This window comes from Pseudophryne corroboree, chromosome 2 (assembly GCF_028390025.1).
Source record: "Pseudophryne corroboree isolate aPseCor3 chromosome 2, aPseCor3.hap2, whole genome shotgun sequence".
Lineage (NCBI taxonomy): Eukaryota > Metazoa > Chordata > Amphibia > Anura > Myobatrachidae > Pseudophryne > Pseudophryne corroboree.
Window position 1 is genome coordinate 348,195,719 of NC_086445.1, and position 22,987 is coordinate 348,218,705.

Below are 22,987 nucleotides of genomic sequence, written 5' to 3' on the forward strand. Positions count from 1 at the left end.
GCATATAAAACCTAAAAACGTATATTATAAATCACCTCTGTATACTCCGTATCTGGACATAAAATGAGCATAAGTTCATATCATTAGTGAATGAAGAGAATGTCCATAATTGATAGAACTGATGAATGCTTTGCAAATAACCGGCAAAGAAAGATGTGGAGGCAGTCCCGGATTGTAGCTGACTAGGTATGAACACAGAACCGCTGGCAATTATATGAGGGACTGTAATCCCAGAGTAGTGTTTGTTTCAAAACACCTGGTTCAAGGTGATTATTTTACCTCTCCTGTGGGCTGGCGATGGGCCGAGCATCCTCGGCCTGATGTCCTGCAGTGCCCACTTGCGCTATGCGGCGTGATGGAGGTTCAGATGATATCCCGGGTGTAAAGGATAATGCCAGCGTTGTCAGTCATGTCAGTGCTTCAGTTGTCATACCCTGTGATACAAGTCTCTCCTGCTGATGGTTGTTCTGCTATTGTTCCAGCTGTTAGAACCTCTGAACTGGCTTTAAATACCGGCCAGTCATTGGCAGGAGTATACCTTTGACAAAGTCACGTGGAGCGTGACGAAACGCGTTAGGACTCCGCCTCCAGCTCACCTCTACTCCGGTGTTACCACTGATACACCATTTGCCTTGCTCCGGTACGAGTGCTTCCAAGCTTCCCACCACCGCTGACCGCGGCTCTACAACACAACGCTGGCATTATCCTTTACACCCGGGATATCATCTGAACCTCCATCACGCCGCATAGCGCAAGTGGGCACTGCAGGACATCAGGCCGAGGACGCTCGGCCCATCGCCAGCCCACAGGAGAGGTAAAATAATCACCTTGAACCAGGTGTTTTGAAACAAACACTACTCTGGGATTACAGTCCCTCATATAATTGCCAGCGGTTCTGTGTTCATACCTAGTCAGCTACAATCCGGGACTGCCTCCACATCTTTCTTTGCCGGTTATTTGCAAAGCATTCATCGGTTCTATCAATTATGGACATTCTCTTCATTCACTAATGATATGAACTTATGCTCATTTTATGTCCAGATACGGAGTATACAGAGGTGATTTATAATATACGTTTTTAGGTTTTATATGCAGTTTTTATTTTCATATTTTATTTTTATTTGATCTACAATATTATTAAATCTGTATTAATTTTGAATTGTTGGCTCTCATCGTCTCATATATTTCCTGGAACTCAGCGCTTTCCGTTTTTTCTTCTTTTCTCCTTCAGAACTAGCGGCGGTGCTAGGGGGCACCAGCCAAAATCTTGCCTAGGGCATCATATTGGTTAGGGCCGGCTCTGCTTTTACCATATATATAAATATACAAACCTCGCAAAATCGTACTGGACCAAAATGCACAAAAAAAATGACCATGCTACGTAAAGTGTTGTCACACTACCAATGGCATGTTGTGCTTCCCTTGACTGTGCATAGCTTGCCTGTTACATGAACCTGCTCACCTCCCAGCATTCTCAGCAGCCGGGGTAAAGGTTGGATGACAGTCTCCTCAATCCACTCATAAAACATGTAAAATGCATATTATCTTGGGATAATGTAACCTTTGCTTTGTCTGTGGCACAAAGTAGTTGCAGCTTGTCTCTTATTTATAGAAACATTCCTTGATTTTCAGTATTAATTTTTATCAAGTATGTGTTACACTCGTGCTTTGCTGAAGGAAATATACAATTCATTGTCCTAATTTAATGATTTTGTTAATGTTAACATTTGTTAATGGTTCACATCTAAACTAGACTTTGCAACCAATTAGTAATAACCTTTCTCTAACGTCCTAGTGGATGCTGGGGACTCCGTAAGGACCATGGGGAATAGACGGGCTCCGCAGGAGACTGGGCACTCTAAGAAAGATTTAGTACTACTGGTGTGCACTGGCTCATCCCTCTATGCCCCTCCTCCAGACCTCAGTTAGAATCTGTGCCCGGACAGAGCTGGGTGCTTTTAGTGAGCTCTCCTGAGCTTGCTAAGAAGAAAGTATTTTAGTTAGGGTTTTTTATTTTCAGAGAGCTTCTGCTGGCAACAGACTCTCTGCTACGAGGGACTGAAGGGAGAGAAGCAAACCTACTAACTGCGGCTAGGTTGCACTTCTTAGGCTACTGGACACTATTAGCTCCAGAGGGTTCGAACACAGGATCTTAACCTTGGTCGTCCGTTCCCGAAGCCGCGCCGCCATCCCCCTCGCAGAGCCAGAAGACAGAAGCCGGCAGAAGTAAGAAGACATCGAAATCGGCGGCAGAAGACTCCTGTCTTCACATGAGGTAGCGCACAGCACTGCAGCTGTGCGCCATTGCTCCCACACTACCTGCACACTCCGGTCACTGTAGGGTGCAGGGCGCAGGGGGGGGCGCCCTGGGCAGCAATTATGATACCTCTTGGCAAAAAGGCACATATATACAGCTAGGCACTGTATATATGTACGAGCCCCCGCCATTATTTTTACACAGAAACTGGACAGAAGCCCGCCGCTGAGGGGGCGGGGCCTTCTTCCTCAGCACTCACCAGCGCCATTTTCTCTCCACAGCTCCGCTGAGAGGAAGCTCCCCAGGCTCTCCCCTGCAGTCTCAAGGTAGAAAAAGGGTAAAAAAGAGAGGGGGGGGGGCACATAAATTTAGGCACATTTATCATTATGCAGCAGCTACTGGGTAAACACCAAGTTACTGTGTAATCCCTGGGTTATATAGCGCTGGGGTGTGTGCTGGCATACTCTCTCTGTCTCCCCAAAAGGCCTTGTGGGGGTCCTGTCCTCATTTAGAGCATCCCCTGTGTGTGTGCGGTGTGTCGGTACGTTTGTGTCGACATGTTTGACGAAGAAGGGTACGTGGAGGCAGAACAGGTGCAAATGAATGTGGTGTCGCCGCCGACGGTGCCGACACCTGATTGGATGGATATGTGGAAGGTGTTAAATGATAACGTAAACTCCTTGCATAAAAGGTTGGATAAAGCTGAAGTCTTGGGACAGTCAGGGTCTCAACCCATGTCTGATCCTACAGCTCAGAGGCCGTCAGGGTCTCAAAAGCGCCCACTATCCCAGATTGTTGACACGGATTCTGACTCCAGTGTCGATGGCAATGATGCAAAGTTGCAGCCTAAAATGATTAAAGCCATCCGCTACATGATTATAGCAATGAAGGATGTATTGCACATATCGGAGGAAAACCCTGTCCCTGACAAGAGGGTTTATATGTTTGGGGAGAAAAAGCAAGAAGGGACTTTTCCCCCTTCACATGAATTAAACGAATTATGTGAAAAAGCTTGGGATTCTCCTGATAGGAAAGTACTGATTTCCAAAAGATTACTTATGGCGTATCCTTTCCCGCCAACGGACAGGTTACGCTGGGAATCCTCCCCCCTAGGGTAGACAAAGCGTTGACGCGCTTATCTAAGAAGGTGGCCCTGCCGTCACAGGATACGGCCGCCCTAAAGGATCCTGCAGATAGAAAGCAGAAAGGTATCCTGAAGTCTGTTTATACACATTCTGGTACTCTACTGAGGCCAGCAATTGCTTCGGCCTGGATGTGTAGTGCTGTAGCAGCATGGACAGATACTCTGTCTGAAGAGATAGATACCCTGGACAGGGAGACTATTTTACTGACCCTAGGACATATCAAAGACGCTGTCCTATATATGAGGGATGCCCAGAGGGACATTTGCCTGCTAAGCTCTAGAATAAACGCAATGTCGATTTCTGCCAGAAGGGTTCTGTGGACTCGGCAATGGACAGGTGATGCCGACTCTAAAAAACACATGGAGGTTTTACCTTACAAGGGTGAGGAATTGTTTGGGGGACGGTCTCTCTGACCTAGTTTCCACAGCTACGGCTGGGAAGTCAAATTTTTTACCATATATTCCCTCACAGCCAAAGAAAGCACCGTATTACCAAATGCAGTCCTTTCGTTCCCAAAAAAGCAAGAAAGTCAGAGGTGCATCCTTTCTTGCCAGAGGCAGGGGTAGAGGAAAGAAGCTGCACCATGCAGCTAGTTCCCAGGAACAAAAGTCCTCCCCAGCTTCCACTAAATCCATCGCATGACGCTGGGGCTCCGCAGGCGGAGCCAGGAGCGGTGGGGGCGCGTCTCCGAAATTTCAGCCATCAGTGGGTTCGCTCACGGGTGGATCCTTGGGCTATACAAATTGTGTCTCAGGGATACAAGCTGGAATTCGAAGTGACACCACCTCACCGTTACCTAAAATCGTCCCTGCCAGCTTCCCCCATGGAAAGGGAGGTAGTGTTAGCGGTGATTCGCAAGTTATATCTCCAGCAGGTGGTGGTAAAGGTTCCCCTCCTTCAACAGGGAAGGGGTTACTATTCCACTATGTTTGTGGTACCGAAACCGGACGGTTCGGTCAGACCCATTTTGAATTTAAAATCCCTGAACATTTATCTGAAGAAATTCAAGTTCAAAATGGAATCGCTCAGAGCGGTCATTGCAAGCCTGGAAGAGGGGGATTTTATGGTGTCTCTGGACATCAAGGATGCTTACTTGCATGTCCCCATTTATCCACCTCATCAGGAGTACCTCAGGTTTGTGGTACAGGACTGTCATTACCAATTCCAGACGTTGCCGTTTGGCCTGTCCACGGCACCAAGAATATTTACCAAGGTAATGGCGGAGATGATGGTGCTCCTTCGAAAGCAAGGAGTTACAGTTATCCCATACTTGGACGATCTCCTCATAAAGGTGAGGTCCAGGGAGCAGTTGCTGATCAGCGTAGCACACTCTCAGGAAGTGTTGCAACAGCACGGCTGGATTCTGAATATCCCAAAGTCGCAGCTGATTCCTACGACGCGTCTGCCCTTCCTGGGCATGATTCTGGACACAGACCAGAAGAAGGTGTTTCTCCCGGAGGAGAAGGCACAGGAGCTCGTGACTCTGGTCAGAGACCTCCTAAAACTAAAACAGGTATCGGTGCATCACTGCACGCGAGTCCTGGGAAAGATGGTGGCGTCATACGAAGCCATTCCCTTCGGCAGGTTCCATGCGAGGATCTTTCAGTGGGATCTGTTGGACAAGTGGTCCGGATCGCATCTTCAGATGCATCGGCTGATCACCCTGTCCCCCAGGGCCAGGGTGTCTCTTCTGTGGTGGCTGCAGAGTGTTCACCTTCTCGAGGGCCGCAGGTTCGGCATACAGGGCTGGGTCCTGGTGACCACGGATGCAAGCCTCCGAGGATGGGGGGCAGTCACTCAGGGAAGAAACTGCCAAGGGCTGTGGTCAAGTCAGGAGACTTGTCTGCTCATCAATATCCTGGAACTAAGGGCCATATACAACGCCCTGAGTCAAGCGGAGCCTCTGCTTCGAAACCAACCAGTGCTGATTCAGTCAGACAACATCACTGCAGTGGCCCATGTAAACCGCCAGGGCGGCACAAGAAGCAGGGTGGCAATGGCGGAAGCCACCAGGATTCTTCGGTGGGCGGAGAATCACGTGCAAGCACTGTCAGCAGTGTTCATTCCGGGAGTGGACAACTGGGAAGCAGACTTCCTCAGTAGACACGACCTCCACCCGGTAGAGTGGGGACTTCATCAGGAAGTCTTCACGCAGATTGCAAATCGATGGGAACTGCCACAGGTGGACATGATGGCGTCCCGCCTCAACAAAAAGCTAAAAAGGTATTGCGCCAGGTCAAGGGACCCTCAGGCGATAGCTGTGGACGCACTAGTAACACCGTGGGTGTTCCAGTCGGTCTATGTGTTTCCTCCTCTTCCTCTCATACCCAAGGTGCTGAGAATCGTAAGAAAAAGAGGAGTGAGAACAATACTCATTGTTCCGGATTGGCCAAGAAGGACTTGGTACCCGGAACTGCAAGAAATGCTCACAGAGGACCCATGACCTCTGCCTCTCAGACAGGACCTGTCAACAAGGGCCCTGTCTGTTTCAAGACTTACCGCGGCTGCGTTTGACGGCATGGCGGTTGAACGCCGGATCCTAGCGGAAAAAGGCATTCCGGATGAAGTTATTCCTACGCTGATAAAGGCTAGGAAGGACGTGACAGCAAAGCATTATCACCGTATATGGCGAAAATATGTTGCTTGGTGTGAGGCCAGGAAGGCCCCTACAGAGGAATTCCAGCTGGGCCGATTCCTGCACTTCCTACAGTCAGGAGTGACTATGGGCCTAAAATTAGGGTCCATAAAGGTCCAGATTTCGGCCCTATCCATTTTCTTTCAAAAAGAACTGGCTTCACTTCCTGAGGTTCAGACGTTTGTTAAGGGAGTGCTGCATATTCAGCCCCCTTTTGTGCCACCAGTGGCACCTTGGGATCTTAACGTGGTGTTGGGTTTCCTGAAATCCCACTGGTTTGAGCCACTTAAGACAGTGGAGCTAAAGTATCTCACATGGAAAGTGGTCATGCTGTTGGCCTTAGCTTCGGCTAGGCGTGTGTCAGAATTGGCGGCTTTGTCATGTAAAAGCCCCTATCTGGTTTTCCATATGGACAGGGCAGAATTGCGGACTCGTCCGCAATTTCTGCCAAAGGTGGTGTCATCTTTTCATTTGAACCAACCTATTGTGGTGCCTGCGGCTACTCGTGACTTGGAGGATTCCAAGTTGCTGGACGTAGTCAGGGCTTTGAAGATTTATGTAACCACAACGGCTGGAGTCAGGAAGACTGACTCGCTGTTTATCCTGTATGCATCCAACAAGCTGGGTGCTCCTGCTTCAAAGAAAACTATTGCTCGCTGGATCTGTAACACGATTCAGCAGGCTCATTCTGCGGCTGGATTGCTGCATCCAAAATCAGTGAAAGCCCATTCCACAAGGAAGGTGGGCTCTTCTTGGGCGGCTGCCCGAGGGGTCTCTGCATTACAGCTTTGCCGAGCTGCTACTTGGTCGGGTTCAAACACATTTGCAAAATTCTACAAGTTTGATACCCTGGCTGAGGAGGACCTTGTGTTTGCCCATTCGGTGCTGCAGAGTCATCCGCACTCTCCCGCCCGTTTGGGTGCTTTGGTATAATCCCCATGGTCCTTACGGAGTCCCCAGCATCCACTAGGACGTTAGAGAAAATAAGATTTTACTCACCGGTAAATCTATTTCTCGTAGTCCGTAGTGGATGCTGGGCGCCCGTCCCAAGTGCGGACTTTCTGCAATACGTGTATATAGTTATTGCTTAATAAAGGGTTATGTTATGTTGGCATCTATTGGTTGATGCTCTGTTGTTTGTTCATACTGTTAACTGGGTAAGTTTATCACAAGTTATACGGTGTGATTGGTGTGGCTGGTATGAGTCTTACCCTGGATTCCAAAATCCTTTCCTTGTAATGTCAGCTCTTCCGGGCACAGTTTCCTTAACTGAGGTCTGGAGGAGGGGCATAGAGGGAGGAGCCAGTGCACACCAGTAGTACTAAATCTTTCTTAGAGTGCCCAGTCTCCTGCGGAGCCCGTCTATTCCCCATGGTCCTTACGGAGTCCCCAGCATCCACTACGGACTACGAGAAATAGATTTACCGGTGAGTAAAATCTTATTTTTATCTGTGTACTGCAAATTAGATGATGGAAACAAATGTACAGTATGACTATTTACTATGGTTATAGTGCAGATTTGCACATTTTGAGCAATGCTTGCGCTCTCCTTAGGACAATTTTCCTAGATTTGCATTCAGATGAAAAATGTGACAAACCGTAACACACTGTCATTCGTTGTCTAATGTAAATAGACTGTCACACGCTAACTGCTCATTGGCTGGTCTGGTTCAGTGCACATTTTCCACCTTACGGCAGGGTTGTTACATGTGCAATAGACAAGGTTTCCCTTTCAGTTACCGTGTGAGACATTTGTCTGCCTTTGGTCATTCCATATTCTTTCCTATTGAATACACAGGACAAGAACATTCTGACCATAAATGACATGGCACAGATTGAATTGAGTGTATAAGTACACTGTTGGAGAAACTGTACCTTACCGTAAGCCTCAATCAGTTATGATAGTGACCTGCATTTCGTTTCCTAGTAGCTCCGTATCTTATTTCTGCACTATGGTGTGAGTTACTTGTCCCTATCCACTGAGGTATGATACTGATAAATGTATGACTACTGTAGCAAATAATGGGACATTGTAATTTTTCCTTATGTTTTTAAATATGGAACATTGCCTGTTTTTAGTGTTACAACAATAATGTTTCAAGTCAACTTTTTTCTGCTTTATAGTTTTTGAATCACTGTGTGTTCGCTTATGAGCTTATGGTATTTAATGGGTGTGGTATGTTAGATAGACTAGACTTAGGTCGACAGTGTCTAGGTCGACCACTATTGGTTGACAGTAAGTAGGTCGCCATGGGTTCTAAGTCGACAGGGACTCTAGGTTGACATGAAAAAGGTCGACATGAGTCTTTAAAAAAAACAAAAATTGGCATAATTTACTTCGTAGAGTGACCGGGAACCCCAGTTAGTGCACTGTGTCCCATTGCATGGCGAGCGACTGCGGTTACCACAGGTTACCATTCCCAATTGTAGTCCGCGTGGATCGTAAAGTATGAAAAAGTTCTAAAAATGGGGGAAAAAAAGTGAAACTCACGTCGACCTAGTTCATGTCGACCTAGAAACCATGTTGACCTACTTACTGTCGACCTAGAGACCGGATCCCGTATTTAATACAACACAATTACTCATTTAGTTATACTGTAGTCCCATGCACTTATTGTTACTGAAGAGTGACTGGCCACCATAGGAGAGAAGGGACCATAGAATAAGCTGTGTATATGTGCTGTACACTACGATTATAACATCAAATATGTGAGACTCTGTTCACGTGACAGTGTTATCCAGGCCAGCTTATGAGGACTGTAGCTATCCTTCCTTACATCCATCCATCACAGCAGAACACCGCTGAATGGGTCATGGCCACAACAACCTGGGAGTGTGGCCCCATTTCCTTGAACACTTTTTTTAATTTTTTTTATACATATTCAAAAAAAATTTGGAAAGTGGTGTATAAGGATTTTGTGTATTTTACAATGATTTGTAGTTTCCGAACATTAATTTCTTATTTTCCCAGGAAGTCATGATACTATGACGTATTGTTTAGACAAATCATCAGCAATTGATCCCAGTTTACCTAAGCTGCTGCTGCTCTTGGAGAAGTATGTGCCATTTATCACACGCTCTGTTATTTTAAGATGGAGTACAACACAGGTACTTTATTTTGATCTTTTATTACTCCTTCTGCCTTTACCTGAAAAGTCTTTCTCTTTAACCCCTTTCCTGAGGAGGACGAGTTCCACTTATCATCAACATGGACACTAAAACTGCGAAGGACCAATAGGACTCTTCGTCCACTGTGCATTGTGAGGGGGACTAAATAAAATAAAAAAACGGTGACTGGTGAGGACATGCAGGCAGCCGATGGTGAGTCCAGGAAGTTCCATCGGCATGCAAATACGCATTGACAGTACTATAATGTAAAAAAAATGTAAATAGAGGAGTCACCCTCGTTCAAACTATGTGCATACATAGACATTTATGTCTAGTGACCCCTACCAGTCAGAAAAGTGGAGTCAAGGGATGAGGGAAGGTCTCCCCCCATCCTGGCATCCAAAAAAATCAGGGGCAACCACATTTGAAAGAGGGAGGTCCACTCTTTCAAATGATGTGGCCCCCGACTAGTTATTGTCTGGTGATCACCGTAGAATGTTACCCTGCACTAGGAAATGTACATTCTCCATATATAATAAGGAAGCGCTGGTAAACAGTATATAAAATGTATATACAAAAAATTATTTCTCTTTGGTTCTTAGTATCAAATTAATTTATCAATCTTATGATATCAGCTGATTGATCCACATCAATATTCACAATAAAAATACATAACAATAAAATTCCAACTGTGTTTGTCCACGTGGGTATTCAAATAGAGCACAATATCTAGCAGAAGGTCAACAGATCGTCGCACTGGGAGTATAATTGGCGCCAGGTGTCTGTTTTCTATATTGGTATTTTCCATATACAGTATGGTGGGAAGGCACTATGTGCTCTCACACCCACATAATGATACCGGTAACTGTGTGGGAATACAAATTTGAAAAGGGAGAGACTGCTATTTCTATTTACAGCTGTGTCCTCTTACATCCTTGCTGCAGTCACGCTAAACAGCCATTCCAGTCATGCCATAATGTGGCGGGACTCGGTAGCTTCGACCTTTTTTTTTTCTTCCTTTTTTCTTCACCGTAAAAATGCGTCTTGCATGCTTGTGCGTCCTATTGCATTACATTCTGTCGGAATAAAACACAGAAAAAAAGACATTTGGTGCTACCGAGTTACACGGCACTCATGCATTATGTGTAGCGCGACTTAGAGGTAAAAGATATAAGCGGACACATCTGTATGTCCCCCCCCCCCCTTAGCAGCTCTACAGAAATAAATAGTTTTCCATAGATTGCAGAAGGGCAGTGGGTCTGATTATATTGTTTGGGGCATCTAAAAATCCTGTCTAAACAGCACTTTTTAGATGCCCAAATTTCACAATTTAATTGTGTTTTGAGGCCCACGCCTCAGGAACCTGCGATAAAAATTTTTGTTTTCCGCTGCTGCTGGGGGCCCAAATGGCAGAACAATCGAATTGCTGCCATTGGGCGCCATCTAGTGGTGGCCATGGGAAAAAAACATTTGAATCGACCCCAGTGTTGTGCCTATCTTTCCAATACTTGTCGGCACACACATGCAGGCACCTTGTCTTAAAAGGAGGGGGGTCTCTTTCAAACTGTGTACCCTCTTAGCAGTTTATATGGAATACATATGTATTCCCGGTGGACGAGAGGCCGGCTGTCATTATCCTGAGAGCGGCATCTCGCCCGCCAGATTACTAGCAGCGGGGCGAGCGCCACAGGGTTTATTCCCACTCTATGGGTGTCGTGGACACCAACAAGTGGGAATAACCCCTGTGCACCGGGATTCCGGCCTTTGGTATTGTCGGCTGTCGGGGATTCCGGCGTCGGTATCTTGACCGCCGGGATCCTGACAGCTGGCAAATTAACTGCATCCCGTTTATATCTGGTGAAGTCTAGGCAATGGTGGCGGGGGGACCACAATTAACAAAAAAATAGACCATTATCCCAGGGAACTGAGGCATTGGGGGCTTAGCAGAGAGATCTGCTATTGTAGTAGTCAGAGAAGGTGAGGATGGAAGTGAGAGTAATACGCTCGCTCCTTCCCCTTGCCACTTAAGCCATTTCATTAATGGTGTAAAGGTCGAGTATGGCTTGCCCAAAGTTTCCATTATAAAAGAAAATTTAATCTTAGTTATAATTATATTGAAATGTGGCGGAGAAAGGTGTTTTCAGCATTAAGCAATGTTTCCTATTGCATGCAGCTTCTACTAGCAACTAACTCACAACTATATATGGACACTGGTACGTAGTTCACAGTACTAACTATCTTAATACTAACATTGGTGTATCACAAATAAGTGGAATTAAATTAGCGTGTCTTATGACAGAACTATTTTTTGGTAATAAAAGAACTGCGCTGTGCCTGGGATTCCTGTGCTTTAGCTGCTCTGAAAATAATAGTAAATTGTAAATAATGAAAACAGAGCACTTGATACTATATATGTGCAATGTAACTGTTTGAATGAAATGTAACTGTTTAAAAAGTGCAATACCTGAAAGAAAAAAAATGGGGGGGGGGTGGGGGGGTATTTAAATGTTAAACAGCCCTTTTATACATTTGCTGCAGTCTCCAGGTTGCTGAAAGAAGGGGTTCCATTTTTGCTGTATCAGGAGGGGATGATCTTATTGTGAAAGTCCCAAATTCCCTCACTTTCCCTATGCTACCAACCTTGTTCACGGTGTTATGGTGACGTCGGTCTTCCTCCGGCTGGTTCCCCCGCTCCGGCTTGCTGCTATTACTCTGGCCGCTTCTCCTTAGCGCCGTGCGGCGCTCTGTGACTGATTGGAGTCCCGGTCTGTGAGGCGGCTTAAGTGAATAACTAAACAAATAGTGAACTGCTGTGCCCTTGCGGCTGCAGTGAAGGTCGACTCTGGGTGTCACTCAACACTCCAAAATACAAATCAAAAAGGAAAAAGAGTGTTTCCTCAGCTGCTCACAAGTCACAACCTGATGTCACGAAGGAATACCATCTATGTGGACCCAGGTGAAAGTCAATCTACTATGGAATCAATGTGGAATTTTATTTTCTAAAATTCTTCCAATCTTTCTCCGATGACGTTTTCTTTATATTAGTCCAATGTCCCTCAAAAGTAGAAAAAATGGAAGAACAATATCGTTGATACGTTTCTACTCCAATGATATTCCAATATAAGTCTCTGAAGTGTGTGGAGATGGTTCGTACCGTACTCACGTCTTTGTATGTAGCTTTCCTCATATAAAGATTTCTTTTTGCGTTCAACGTCTTCCTATCCGAATTGATGATAACATTCTATCCGTTCCATCTCTCGAGATATTGTATTCAAAGAGGGAGAACGGAAAAGGAAAACACCTAATGTAAATGAAGACACAGGATAACATATACCATAAATTCTATCACAGAAAGGGATCTTATTTGGCGTACCGTACTTACAATCCGTAAGTACTGAAAAAACTCATAAAGGTATCTTTAAAACTCCATTCCATATATATTTTTAAAAGTGCAATGAACCCTGAATATAGAAGAGACACTGTAGAAGCTGAGCGTACCCCACTTAGTGTTCCTAATGGTGATGTGTCTGTAGCGGTATCTTTAAACTTGATCCTGAGTTGAGGATCATGAATAGACGATACTGCCGATCTCGGTATAAGTGAAATTATGTATCGGGAATGGCAATATAGTTAAAAATTAATTTATTCTTTTAAAAAACATCCAAATTTAGGACAAAGAAAATATGTATAGATGGGCTGAACTTTTTGACAACAATCCAGCTTGTAAAACATCAAAAATATTTCAACTACACCAACAAGAGAATTTATGTCACAAGTCACAAAGAAACAGTATAAAATAAAAGATGCCATCACCTGCAACACGGAGGGGGTCATTTATCTGTTGGAGTGTCCATGACATTTACAATATATCGGTCAAACAAAAAGAAAATTGAATTCCAGAATAATGGAACATATATACAACATAAGAAAAGGATTATAAACACACAGTGTTTCAAAACATTTCTTGGACTATCACAACAAAAATCCAATGGGATTAAAGTTTACGGGAATCCAAAAAAATCAGCAGCATTGGAGAGGTGGGAATATTTCAGTCTCTCTTAAAAAGAAAGAAATAGAATGGATTTTTGCTTTACAAACACTTCAGCCATTAGGTTTAAATGTGGACATTGAATTAAATGTGTTCCTAAAATAAAAATACACAAATTTAATATGTTTTAATAAATGTATTATATATTTTACCAGTCTTCACATAACTACAATATAGAGTGCAATACCTGTAGGTTTAATTTTAGCCATGTGCATGCCGCTTTTTTAATTTGAACTTCCTGGGAAAGGTCTCCGGGATGTTTCTTTCTAATAAAGTTTCTCTTACGTCCTAGAGGATGCTGGGGACTCCAAAAGGACCATGGGGTATAGACTGGATCTGCAGGAGGGTGTAGTACGGCTGACTGGCGGTCTCCTGACCGCCGGTCAGCTTACCGACGCCGGGATCCCGGCAGCATACCGACGCCGGGATCCCGGCGGGAAGGGGCGAGTGCAGCAAGCCCCTTGCGGGCTCTCCACGCTCGCCACGCTGCAGGCTCGGTGGCGACCTGCGGTCGCCACGGGTTCTATTCCCACTCTATGGGTGTCGTGGACACCCACGAGTGGAAATAGTCCCTGTTGGTCGGCATGCCGACCATCGGGACAGTGAGGTGGAGGAGGTCATGTGACTGTCGGTCAGCTGACCGGTGGTCACATGAATACCACCCCTGCAGGAGCCTGGGCACACTGAAAAGACTTTGACTGGGTGTGAACTGGCTCCTCCCTCTATGCCCCTCCTCCAGACCTCAGTTAGACTTTGTGCCCAGGACTGACTGGACACTCACTAGGGGAGCTCTCCTGAGTTTCTCTAGAAAAGACTTTATGTTAGGTTTTTTATTTTCAGGGAGACCTGCTGGCTACAGGCTCCCTGCATCGAGGGACTGAGGGGAGAGAAGTCAGACCTACTTCTACTTAGTTAAGGGCTCTGCTTCTTAGGCTACTGGACACCATTAGCTCCAGAGGGTTCAATCACTTGGTGCGCCTAGCTGCTTGCTCCCGGAGCCGCGCCGTCACCCCCCTCACAGAAGCCAGAAGAAAGAAGCCGGGTGAGTATGCAGAAGACTTCAGTGACGGCAGAAGACTACAGTAACGAGGTACAGCACAGCGGTAGCGCTGCGCTCCATGCTCCCACACACTTCACCAACGGCACTCACAGGGTGCAGGGCACTGGGGGGGGAGCGCCCTGGGCAGCATGTTACTGGGTCTGGGAAGCTGGCAGAAGGCTTTTCGGTGCCTCGGCACCATTTTTCAGACCTCCACCGGCATTTTCATTTTTAAAATTTTAGCGGGCTGAAGCGCGTTGGGAAGGGGCGGGGCTTAGCCGCACAGCTCACCAGCGCCATTTTCTCTCATCCACGCCGCTGCAGAGAACGCTGGCCCAGGACCTCCAAGCTCCACTACAAGTAACAGGGAGCTAACCGGGGGGGGGAGGGCACAGTTATTGGTGCATAATTATTGTTCTTATTAGCAGCGCTTTCAACATATATTGTTTTCTGGAATATATGGGCACTGAGGTGTGAGCTGGCATACTCCCTCTGTGTTTCTCTATCTGGGCTTCCTTGTGGGTCTGTCCCCTAGCTGAGGCTGTGTGTGTGTGTGTCGGTGTGTTAATACTCCGTGTCGGCATGTCTGAGGCTGAGTGTTATTCCCCGGTGGAGGTTGCAGGGGGAGCAGATGTGGGTCTGGAGTTGGCCCTGTCGGCGCAGCCGACACCTGATTTACTTACAATGTTAAGTACGCTTAATAAAAGTGTGGCCTCTTTGTCTAAAAGGTTGGATAAATCGGAGTCTCAGACTCAGGTATGGAGGAAATCCATGGAGGATGCTTTGTCTCAGGTGCAGACCCCATCAGGGTCGCAATAGCGGCCTTTTACTCAGTTGGTAGATACGGATACCGACACGGATTCTGATTCCGATGTCGACTTCACTGAGGCTGCTTTACATCCACGGTTAGTTAAGAGTATTCAGTACATGATTGTGGCTATAAAAGATGTTTTACATATTTCTGACGAACCTGCGGTGCAGGAAACAAGGATTTGCTTGTTCAAAGGGAAAAAACCTGAGGTGAAGTTTCCCCCCCTCTCATGAAATGAATACTCTTTGCGAAAAGGCTTGGGAGTCGCCGGATAAGAGGTGGTAGATTCCCAAGAGAATTTACATGGCGTATCCTTTCCCCTCTGATGACAGGGAAAAATGGGAGTTGTCTCCAAATGTCGACAAGGCTCTATCCCGGTTGTCTAAGAAGGTGACCCTTCCGTCCCCTGACATGGCAGCTCTCAAGGATCCGGCGGATCACAAGCTGGAGACGTCTCTGAAGTCTATTTTCGCTAATACGGGTGCATTGCTCAGACCTGCTGTGGCGTCGGTATGGGTGAGTAGTGCTATTACTAAATGGGCTGAGAATTTAGCTGCTGATATGGATACACTTGATAAAGATAATGTTCTTTTGACTCTTGGTTATATCAAGGACGCTGCAGATTACCTGAAGGATGCGGCGAGGGATGTTGGTCTTTTGGGATCAAGAGCCAATGCCATGGCGATCTCGGCCAGGAGGGCGCTGTGGATCCATCAATGGAATGCTGATGCCGACTCCAAGAGGGCTATGGAAGCTCTCCCATTCAAGGGTAATGTCTTGTTTGGTGACGGCTTGGCTGACCTGGTGTCTACCGCAACTGCGGGTAAGTAGTCTTTTCTTCCTTATGTTCCCACACAACAGAAAAAGGCACCACATCAGCAGATGCAGTCCTTTCGTCCGAATAAATACAAGCGTGGAAAGGGTTCGTCCTTCCTCGCTTCAAAGGGTAGAGGAAGGGGACGAAAGTCGCCTGCAGTGTCAGGCGCCCAGGACCAAAAGTCCTCCCCTGCCTCTACCAAGTCCACCGCATGACGCTGGGGCTTCCCTGGGGGAGTCCGGACTGGTGGGGGGCCGTCTGCGGATCTTCAGTCAGGTCTGGGTTCAATCATGCCTGGATCCTTGGGTCCTAGATATAGTATCTCAGGGGTACAAGCTGGAGTTTCAGGAGGTGCCCCCTCACTGTTTTTTCATTTCGGCCTTACCAATGTCTCTTCCGGACAGGGAGGTGGTGAAGGCAGCAATACAAAAGCTGTGTCAACAGAGGGTCATTGTTCCTGTCCCAACGGGGGGAGGGATTCTACTCGAGCCTCTTTGTGGTACTGAAACCGGATTGTTCGGTCAGACCGATTCTGAACCTAAAATCCCTCAATCCATACTTGAAAGTTTTCAAGTTCAAGCTGGAATCTCTTCGAGCTGTGATCTCCAGCCTAGAAGGGGGGGATTTTATGGCGTCAGTAGACATAAAGGATGCCTACTTACACGTCCCGATATATCCTCCGCATCAAGCCTTCCTCAGGTTTGCGATACAGGATTCTCATTACCAATTTCAGACGTTGCCGTTTGGGCTTTCCACGGCCCCAAGGATTTTCACCAAAGTCATGGCAGAAATGATGGTTCTCCTTCACAAGCAAGGGGTTACAATTATCCCGTACTTGGACGATCTCCTGATAAAGGCGAGGTCCAAGGAACGGTTGCTGAGAAATGTGAATTTGTCTCTTGTCGGTTCTGCGACAACATGGTTGGCTGCTAAATTTGCCAAAGTCTCAGTTGATTCCGACCATCGGTTGTCCTTTCTGGGCATGATTCTGGACACGGGCTTACGGAAGGTGTTTCTTCTGAAAGACAAAGCTCTGGTACTGCAGACGATGGTCAGGGAGCTTCTGAGGCCGAAAAGTGTGTCGATTCATCAATGTACTCGGGTTTTGGGGAAAATGGTTGCGGCGTACGAAGCCATTCCGTTTGGCAGGTTTCATGCCCGGGTGTTTCAGTGGGATCTGCTGAGCAAGTGGTCCGGGTGTCACCTGCACATGCACCGGAAGATATGTCTATCTCCCAGGGCCAGGATTTCTCTCCTGTGGTGGCTACAAAGTTCTCACCTCCTAGGAGGGCGCCGATTCGGTATCCTGGATTGGGTCCTGTTGACAACAGATGCAAGTCTTCGAGGCTGGGGCGCAGTCACCCAGGGAAGAAGTTTCCAAGGGAAATGGTCGCTCCAGTAATCTTGTCTCCACATAAATGTTCTCAAGTTAAGAGCCATTTACAACGGCCTGCTACAAGCAAGAAGCCTTCTTCAGAGTCGGCCTGTCCTGATACAGTCGGACAACATAACAGCGGTGGCGCATATAAACCATCAAGGTGGAACAAGGAGCAGGGCGGCTATGGCGGAGGCCACAAGAATCCTTCGCTGGGCGGAGCAGCACGTGAGCGCTCTGTCAGCAGTCTTCCTTCCGGGAGTGGACAACTGGGAAGCAGACTTCCTCAACAGACACGATCTCATTCCGGGAGAGTGGGCTCTTCACCAAGAGGTATTTGCAGAAGTGACGAAGCGTTGGGGAACTCCGCTGATCGACATGATGGCGTCTTGCCTCAACAAGAAGCTTCCGAGGTATTGTTCCAGGTCAAGGGACCCCCAAGCCAGTGCAGTGGACGCCCTGATAACTCCGTGGGTGTTTCAGTCGGTGTATGTGTTCCCTCCGCTTCCTCTCATTCCAAAGGTACTGGAAATCATTCGACGAGCAAGAGTGCAAGCGATTCTTGTCGTTCCAGATGGCCAAGAAGGGCCTGGTATCCAGATCTTCAGAAATTACTTGTGGAAGATCCTTGGCCGCTCCCTCTAAGAGAGGACCTGTTATTGCAGGGACCATCCGTGTTTCCAGACTTACCGCGGCTGCGTTTGACGGCATGGAAGTTGAGCGCCAAATCTTAGCTCGGAAAGGTATTCCTGGGGAGGTCATTCCCACTCTCCTTAAGGCGAGGAAGGAGGTTACGGTGAAACATTATCACCGTATTTGGAGAAAGTATGTTTCGTGGTGTGAGACTAAAGCTGCTCCTGCGGAAGAATTTCACTTGGGTCGGTTTCTCCATTTTTGCAGGCAGGTGTCGATGCCGGCCTGAAATTGGGTTCCATCAAGGTGCAGATTTCGGCTTTATCTATCTTCTTTCAGAAGGAATTGGCTGTTCTCCCTGAGGTTCAGACTTTTGTGAAGGGAGTGATGCATATCCATCCTCCGTTTGTGCCCCCGGTGGCACCATGGGATCTTGACGTGGTCTTACAGTTTCTTATGTCTTCCTGATTTGAACCTTTGCATAAGGTTGAGTTAAAGTTTCTCACTTGGAAGGTGGTCATGCTGTTGGCTCTGGCATCTGCCAGGCGGGTGTCTGAGTTGGCGGCCTTATATCACAAGAGTCCGTACTTGATCTTCCATTCGGATAGAGCGGAATTGAGGACTCGTCAACAATTTCTGCCGAAGGTGGTTTCTTTGTTTCACATTAACCAACCTATTGTGGTACCTGTGGCTACAGATGCTGTGGCAGTTCCAAAGTCTCTTGATGTTGTGAGAGCTTTGAAGATCTACGTCGCCAGAACGGCGGTGGCCAGGAAAACAGAGGCGCTGTTTGTCCTGTATGCTTCCAACAAGATTGGTCATCCTGCTTCGAAGCAGACTATTGCATGCTAGATTTGTAGTACGATTCAGCAAGCTCATTCTTCGGCTGGGTACCGGTGCCGAAATCAGTGAAGGCCCATTCTACCAGGAAGGTGGGCTCATCTTGGGCGGCTGCCCGAGGGTTCTCTGCACTTCAGCTTTGCCGAGCGGCTACGTGGTCTGGTTCAAACACCTTTGCTAAGTTTTACAAGTTTGATACCCTGGCTGAGGAGGACCTAATGTTTGCTCAATCGGTGCTGCAGAGTCGTCCGCACTCTCCCGCCCGTGTTGGAGCTTTGGTATAGACCCCATGGTCCTTTTGGAGTCCCCAGCATCCTCTAGGACGTAAGAGAAAATAGGATTTTAGTACCTACCGGTAAATCCTTTTTCTCCTAGTCCATAGAGGATGCTGGGCGCCCATCCCAGTGCGGACGGTTACTTGCAGTGTTTTCTTACTAGTTGCATTGGTTTACACACGGGTTGTGTATTTGTTGTTTCAGCTTGTTGATGTAGTTAAATTCATACTGTTATCTGGTTTACTGTTACTCCGGTTGTACGGTATGTTGTGGTGTGGGCTGGTATGTTCTAGCCCTTAGTTTGAACAAAAATCTTTTCCTCGAAATGTCCGTCTCTCCTGGGCACAGTTCTTATGACTGAGGTCTGGCGGAGGGGCATAGAGGGAGGAGCCAGTTCACACCCAGTCAAAGTCTTTTCAGTGTGCCCAGGCTCCTGCGGATCCCGTCTATACCCCATGGTCCTTTTGGAGTCCCTAGCATCCTCTACGGACTAGGAGAAAAGGATTTACCGGTAGGTACTAAAATCCTATTTTTTCTTATAAAAAGCCAAGTTGGCTAAACCTGCGCCATCCATGATTAAGGGCTTGTAGCCTGAAACGCGTCGGAAGCGCTGCTAACGGACTCCAAGGACTCTGATTAATTTGAACCTGCAATTGCAGCACGCTGCCGAACTCACTTAAGCCACTCCCCCCACTCCTCCCGCAGCCCGGTCATCCCGCGCTCTGTCCGTCAGGGGTATAAATGTCACAGCCTGTGCCCTCAACGCACACCTTGAAAAAGACGAAACGCGTTGGAATGAGGTCCATTGGTTATTTGAGGACTCTACAGTACACTTTTTCTTGAGTTGAGGTAATCTGGATTTGTCCCATCTCGAAAATTGTGATTTAACATCTTCTGGATTGTTGTCAAAAAGTTCAGCCCATCTATACATATTTACACTCACCTTTTTCCTTTTTGATTTGTATTTTGGGGTGTTGAGTGACACCCAGAGTCGACCTTCACTGCAGCCGCAAGGTCACAGCAGTTCACTATTTGTTTAGTTATTCACTTTGGCGGCCTCACAGACCGGGACTCCAATCAGTCACAGAGCGGCGCTAAGGAGGAGCGGCCAGAGTAATAGCAGCAAGCTGGAGCGGGGGAACCAGCCGGAGAAAGACCAACGTCACCATAACACCGTGAACAAGGTTGGTAGCATAGGGAAAGTGAGGGAATTTGGGACTTTCACTATAAGATCATCCCCTCCTGATACGGCAAAAACGGAACCCCTTCTTTCAGCAACCTGGAGACCGCAGCAAATGTACAAAAGAACTATTTTTTAATTGTGTCGATTTATTAACTGGAATTAGCTTGTTCAAGCTCATATACTTGGATTCTTGTTGGCATAACATGGCCGCACTTTGTAATTTGCTGAGATTGTCTTTATATGGCTGTTATTAATTCAAGAAATTATACTGCTGGTTATATGTATTTAGATTTATTCAATTTAATAATTTGTTTCTACTGCAATCGGCAAACTGTTCATTTTAAATTGTATTTTATAGTACTATTCTATTGTATTATTAAACTATTACAACTATTTTGAGATTCCCTCCAGTGGGTTGCGTTTAACTGAGAAGAATATACGACACCATTTACTATGTGCATATTCAGTACAGTATGTTAGCTTCTCTTTATTTGTACTTGATAGACTTTTAGTGTTGTGGGGCAGATGGACACTGGAATCAGATACCTGGATCTTCGGATAGGTCACAGACCTGATGCTCCTTCTCCAGATCTGCACTTTGTACATGGGTTTTATACATCTGTGACTGTAGAGGTAAGATGATGGGCACTTACTGGGCCACTTATAGAAACAAAATCAAGACATTTAGCCTGCATTACCAACCAAATGTGTGCTTTCACCTGCACATCCTACTTTCTCTCTAGGGGCGGTATCCAATTAGCCTCAGTGATTTCCCACTGGTAATGGATTCACTGGGGGCTATCCAATTGCCCCTTATAACTGGCACACAAAGCATAATCCCTGATAACCCACCCTCAGAGTCACGATGACACATGGGTCCGGGATCTTATCCCAGATCACATGTTTTCGTTTGGGGGGAAAAAAAAAACGGTTGTAGTAATCCATCGATATTAGCCCATTTTTTTTCAGTCGAAAAATTAATGTGGCCAGTAGGATGCCCCCCCTTTAGATCAAAAAGAGGTTAATTTTTGTAAAGGATAAGCAGAAAGAGAAATCAATATGAGTATTTTTAACCAGTATTTAGCGTATACTAATAAAATGTTACATTACTTTTTCCGCTTTCCTAGGAAACACTACAAGAGATCTGTGACTGGTTACAGAGGAATCCACAGGAGATAATCATCCTATCGTGTAACCTGCAGCCAATGTCTCTAGTACAACATACACATCTAATTAGCTGCATTTACAGGATATTTGGAGCTAAATTATGCCCCAAGCATGTATGAATATCAAAAGTACTTTGTTATTTTACAGTTATACTTGTGAAAGGTGTTTTCACATCTCCAATGCCGGATCCCATCCGGGACTTGGAAACTGGGTGGGATCTGGCATTAGAGACTATCTTCTGGCTTCCCGACTCGGCAAATTGCCAGGTCGGTTGCCATAGCGGCGGGGGTGGAGGCAGCGCTGGGAAATGCGGCGCGGAGATGAGCTCCTCTCCCTATACTGTGGATGGGTACCGGGTCGCATCGAACCGGCAACCCATTCACACTGCGTCTGACCCGGTATTCAACCCAGGAATAACCCTTCTTATTACCTGGGTTGAATTACAGAGTCAGAAGACCCGGGAATTCTCCAAGGCCCCTTTCACATCGCACACTGACCCGTGTCGACTCGGCAATATGCCTGGTCGATACCGGGTTACTTTTGCGATGTGATATATAGATATATATATATATATATATATATATATATTATGCGAAACACCAATATTTGTGTACCACCTATATACATAGATGTACTGAGTAACCGTGTAAAACTCCAGGGTTGTATGTTATAAGAAAGGTCAGCAATGACGGTATATTTTCACACCTTTCATAAGGATAGTGTCAGTGCCCATCAGGTATACAGAATATATGACCATGTTCTTCAAAATTAAATGTACTAGTAGTAATATAGTGACAAAATGATATTTCCTTTCATCATGGGTTACTATTCCTGTAACTCCCATCTCTTCCCCAGGCTTAATACATCTGCCCTAGTCCCAAAGTATTTTGCATTCCCCTTCCCAGGGGTATATTTACTAAAATTCTTATTTTTCAGAATGAGGTTAAAGTTCAAACACGAATGACATCGCAAGTGTAAATTTGCAACTTTTTGAATTTATTACGACTAATTTACTAAGCTGTCGTATTCTGCATTTTCGTGTTTTCCGATGTCGATGTCATTCGTATTTTTTGGCAGTGTTTTACGGGAGTGAATAGTAAAACACTGCCGACATTAACACAATGAATCTCGGCCGGATCTGTGAGATCCGTGCAGGGCTTCATTGTGCACCTTTCGTATAAAAAATAACATTGTTACAAATCATTAAAAAAAATGCGTGGGGGTCCCCCCCCTAAGCTAAACCAGCCTCGGGCTCTTTGAGCCGGTCCTGGATGAAAAAATATAGGGGGAAAAATGTCAGGGGTTCCCCCATATTTAATCAACCAGCACCGGGCTCTGCGCCTGGTTCTGGTTCCAAAAATACGGGGGACAAAAAGCGTAGGGGTCCCCCGTATTTTTGAAACCAGCACCGGGCTCCACTAGCCAGGTACATAATGCCACAGCCGGGGGACACTTTTATCTAGGTCCCTGCGGCCCTGGCATTACATACTCAACTAGTCACCCCTGGCCGGGGTACCCTGGAGGAGTGGGAACCCCTTAAATCAAGGTGTCCCCCCCCCCCCCCCCCTCCAGCCACCCAAGGGCCAGGGGTGAAGCCCAAGGCTGTCCTCCCCATCCAAGGGCGGCGGATGGGGGGCTGATAGCCTTTTGAAAA

At 46.5% G+C, this 22,987-nt stretch overlaps 1 protein-coding gene across 6 annotated transcripts in view; it reads left to right on the plus strand.

Annotated features, from left to right (window-relative positions):
• PLCXD1 (phosphatidylinositol specific phospholipase C X domain containing 1) overlaps nucleotides 1-22,987 on the plus strand; it is a 62,226-nt gene that overhangs the window by 20,726 nt on the left and 18,513 nt on the right. For 4 of the 6 annotated variants that reach the window (XM_063953078.1, XM_063953080.1, XM_063953081.1 and 1 more), the window contains 3 exons: nucleotides 9,009-9,145; nucleotides 20,671-20,799; nucleotides 21,294-21,446. In XM_063953078.1, coding sequence (XP_063809148.1) covers nucleotides 9,009-9,145; nucleotides 20,671-20,799; nucleotides 21,294-21,446 — 419 coding nt within the window. Of the gene's footprint in view, nucleotides 1-7,835; nucleotides 8,022-9,008; nucleotides 9,146-20,670; nucleotides 20,800-21,293; nucleotides 21,447-22,987 lie in introns of all 6 variants that reach the window. The other 2 variants (XM_063953083.1, XM_063953079.1) reach the window with 2 other exon arrangements.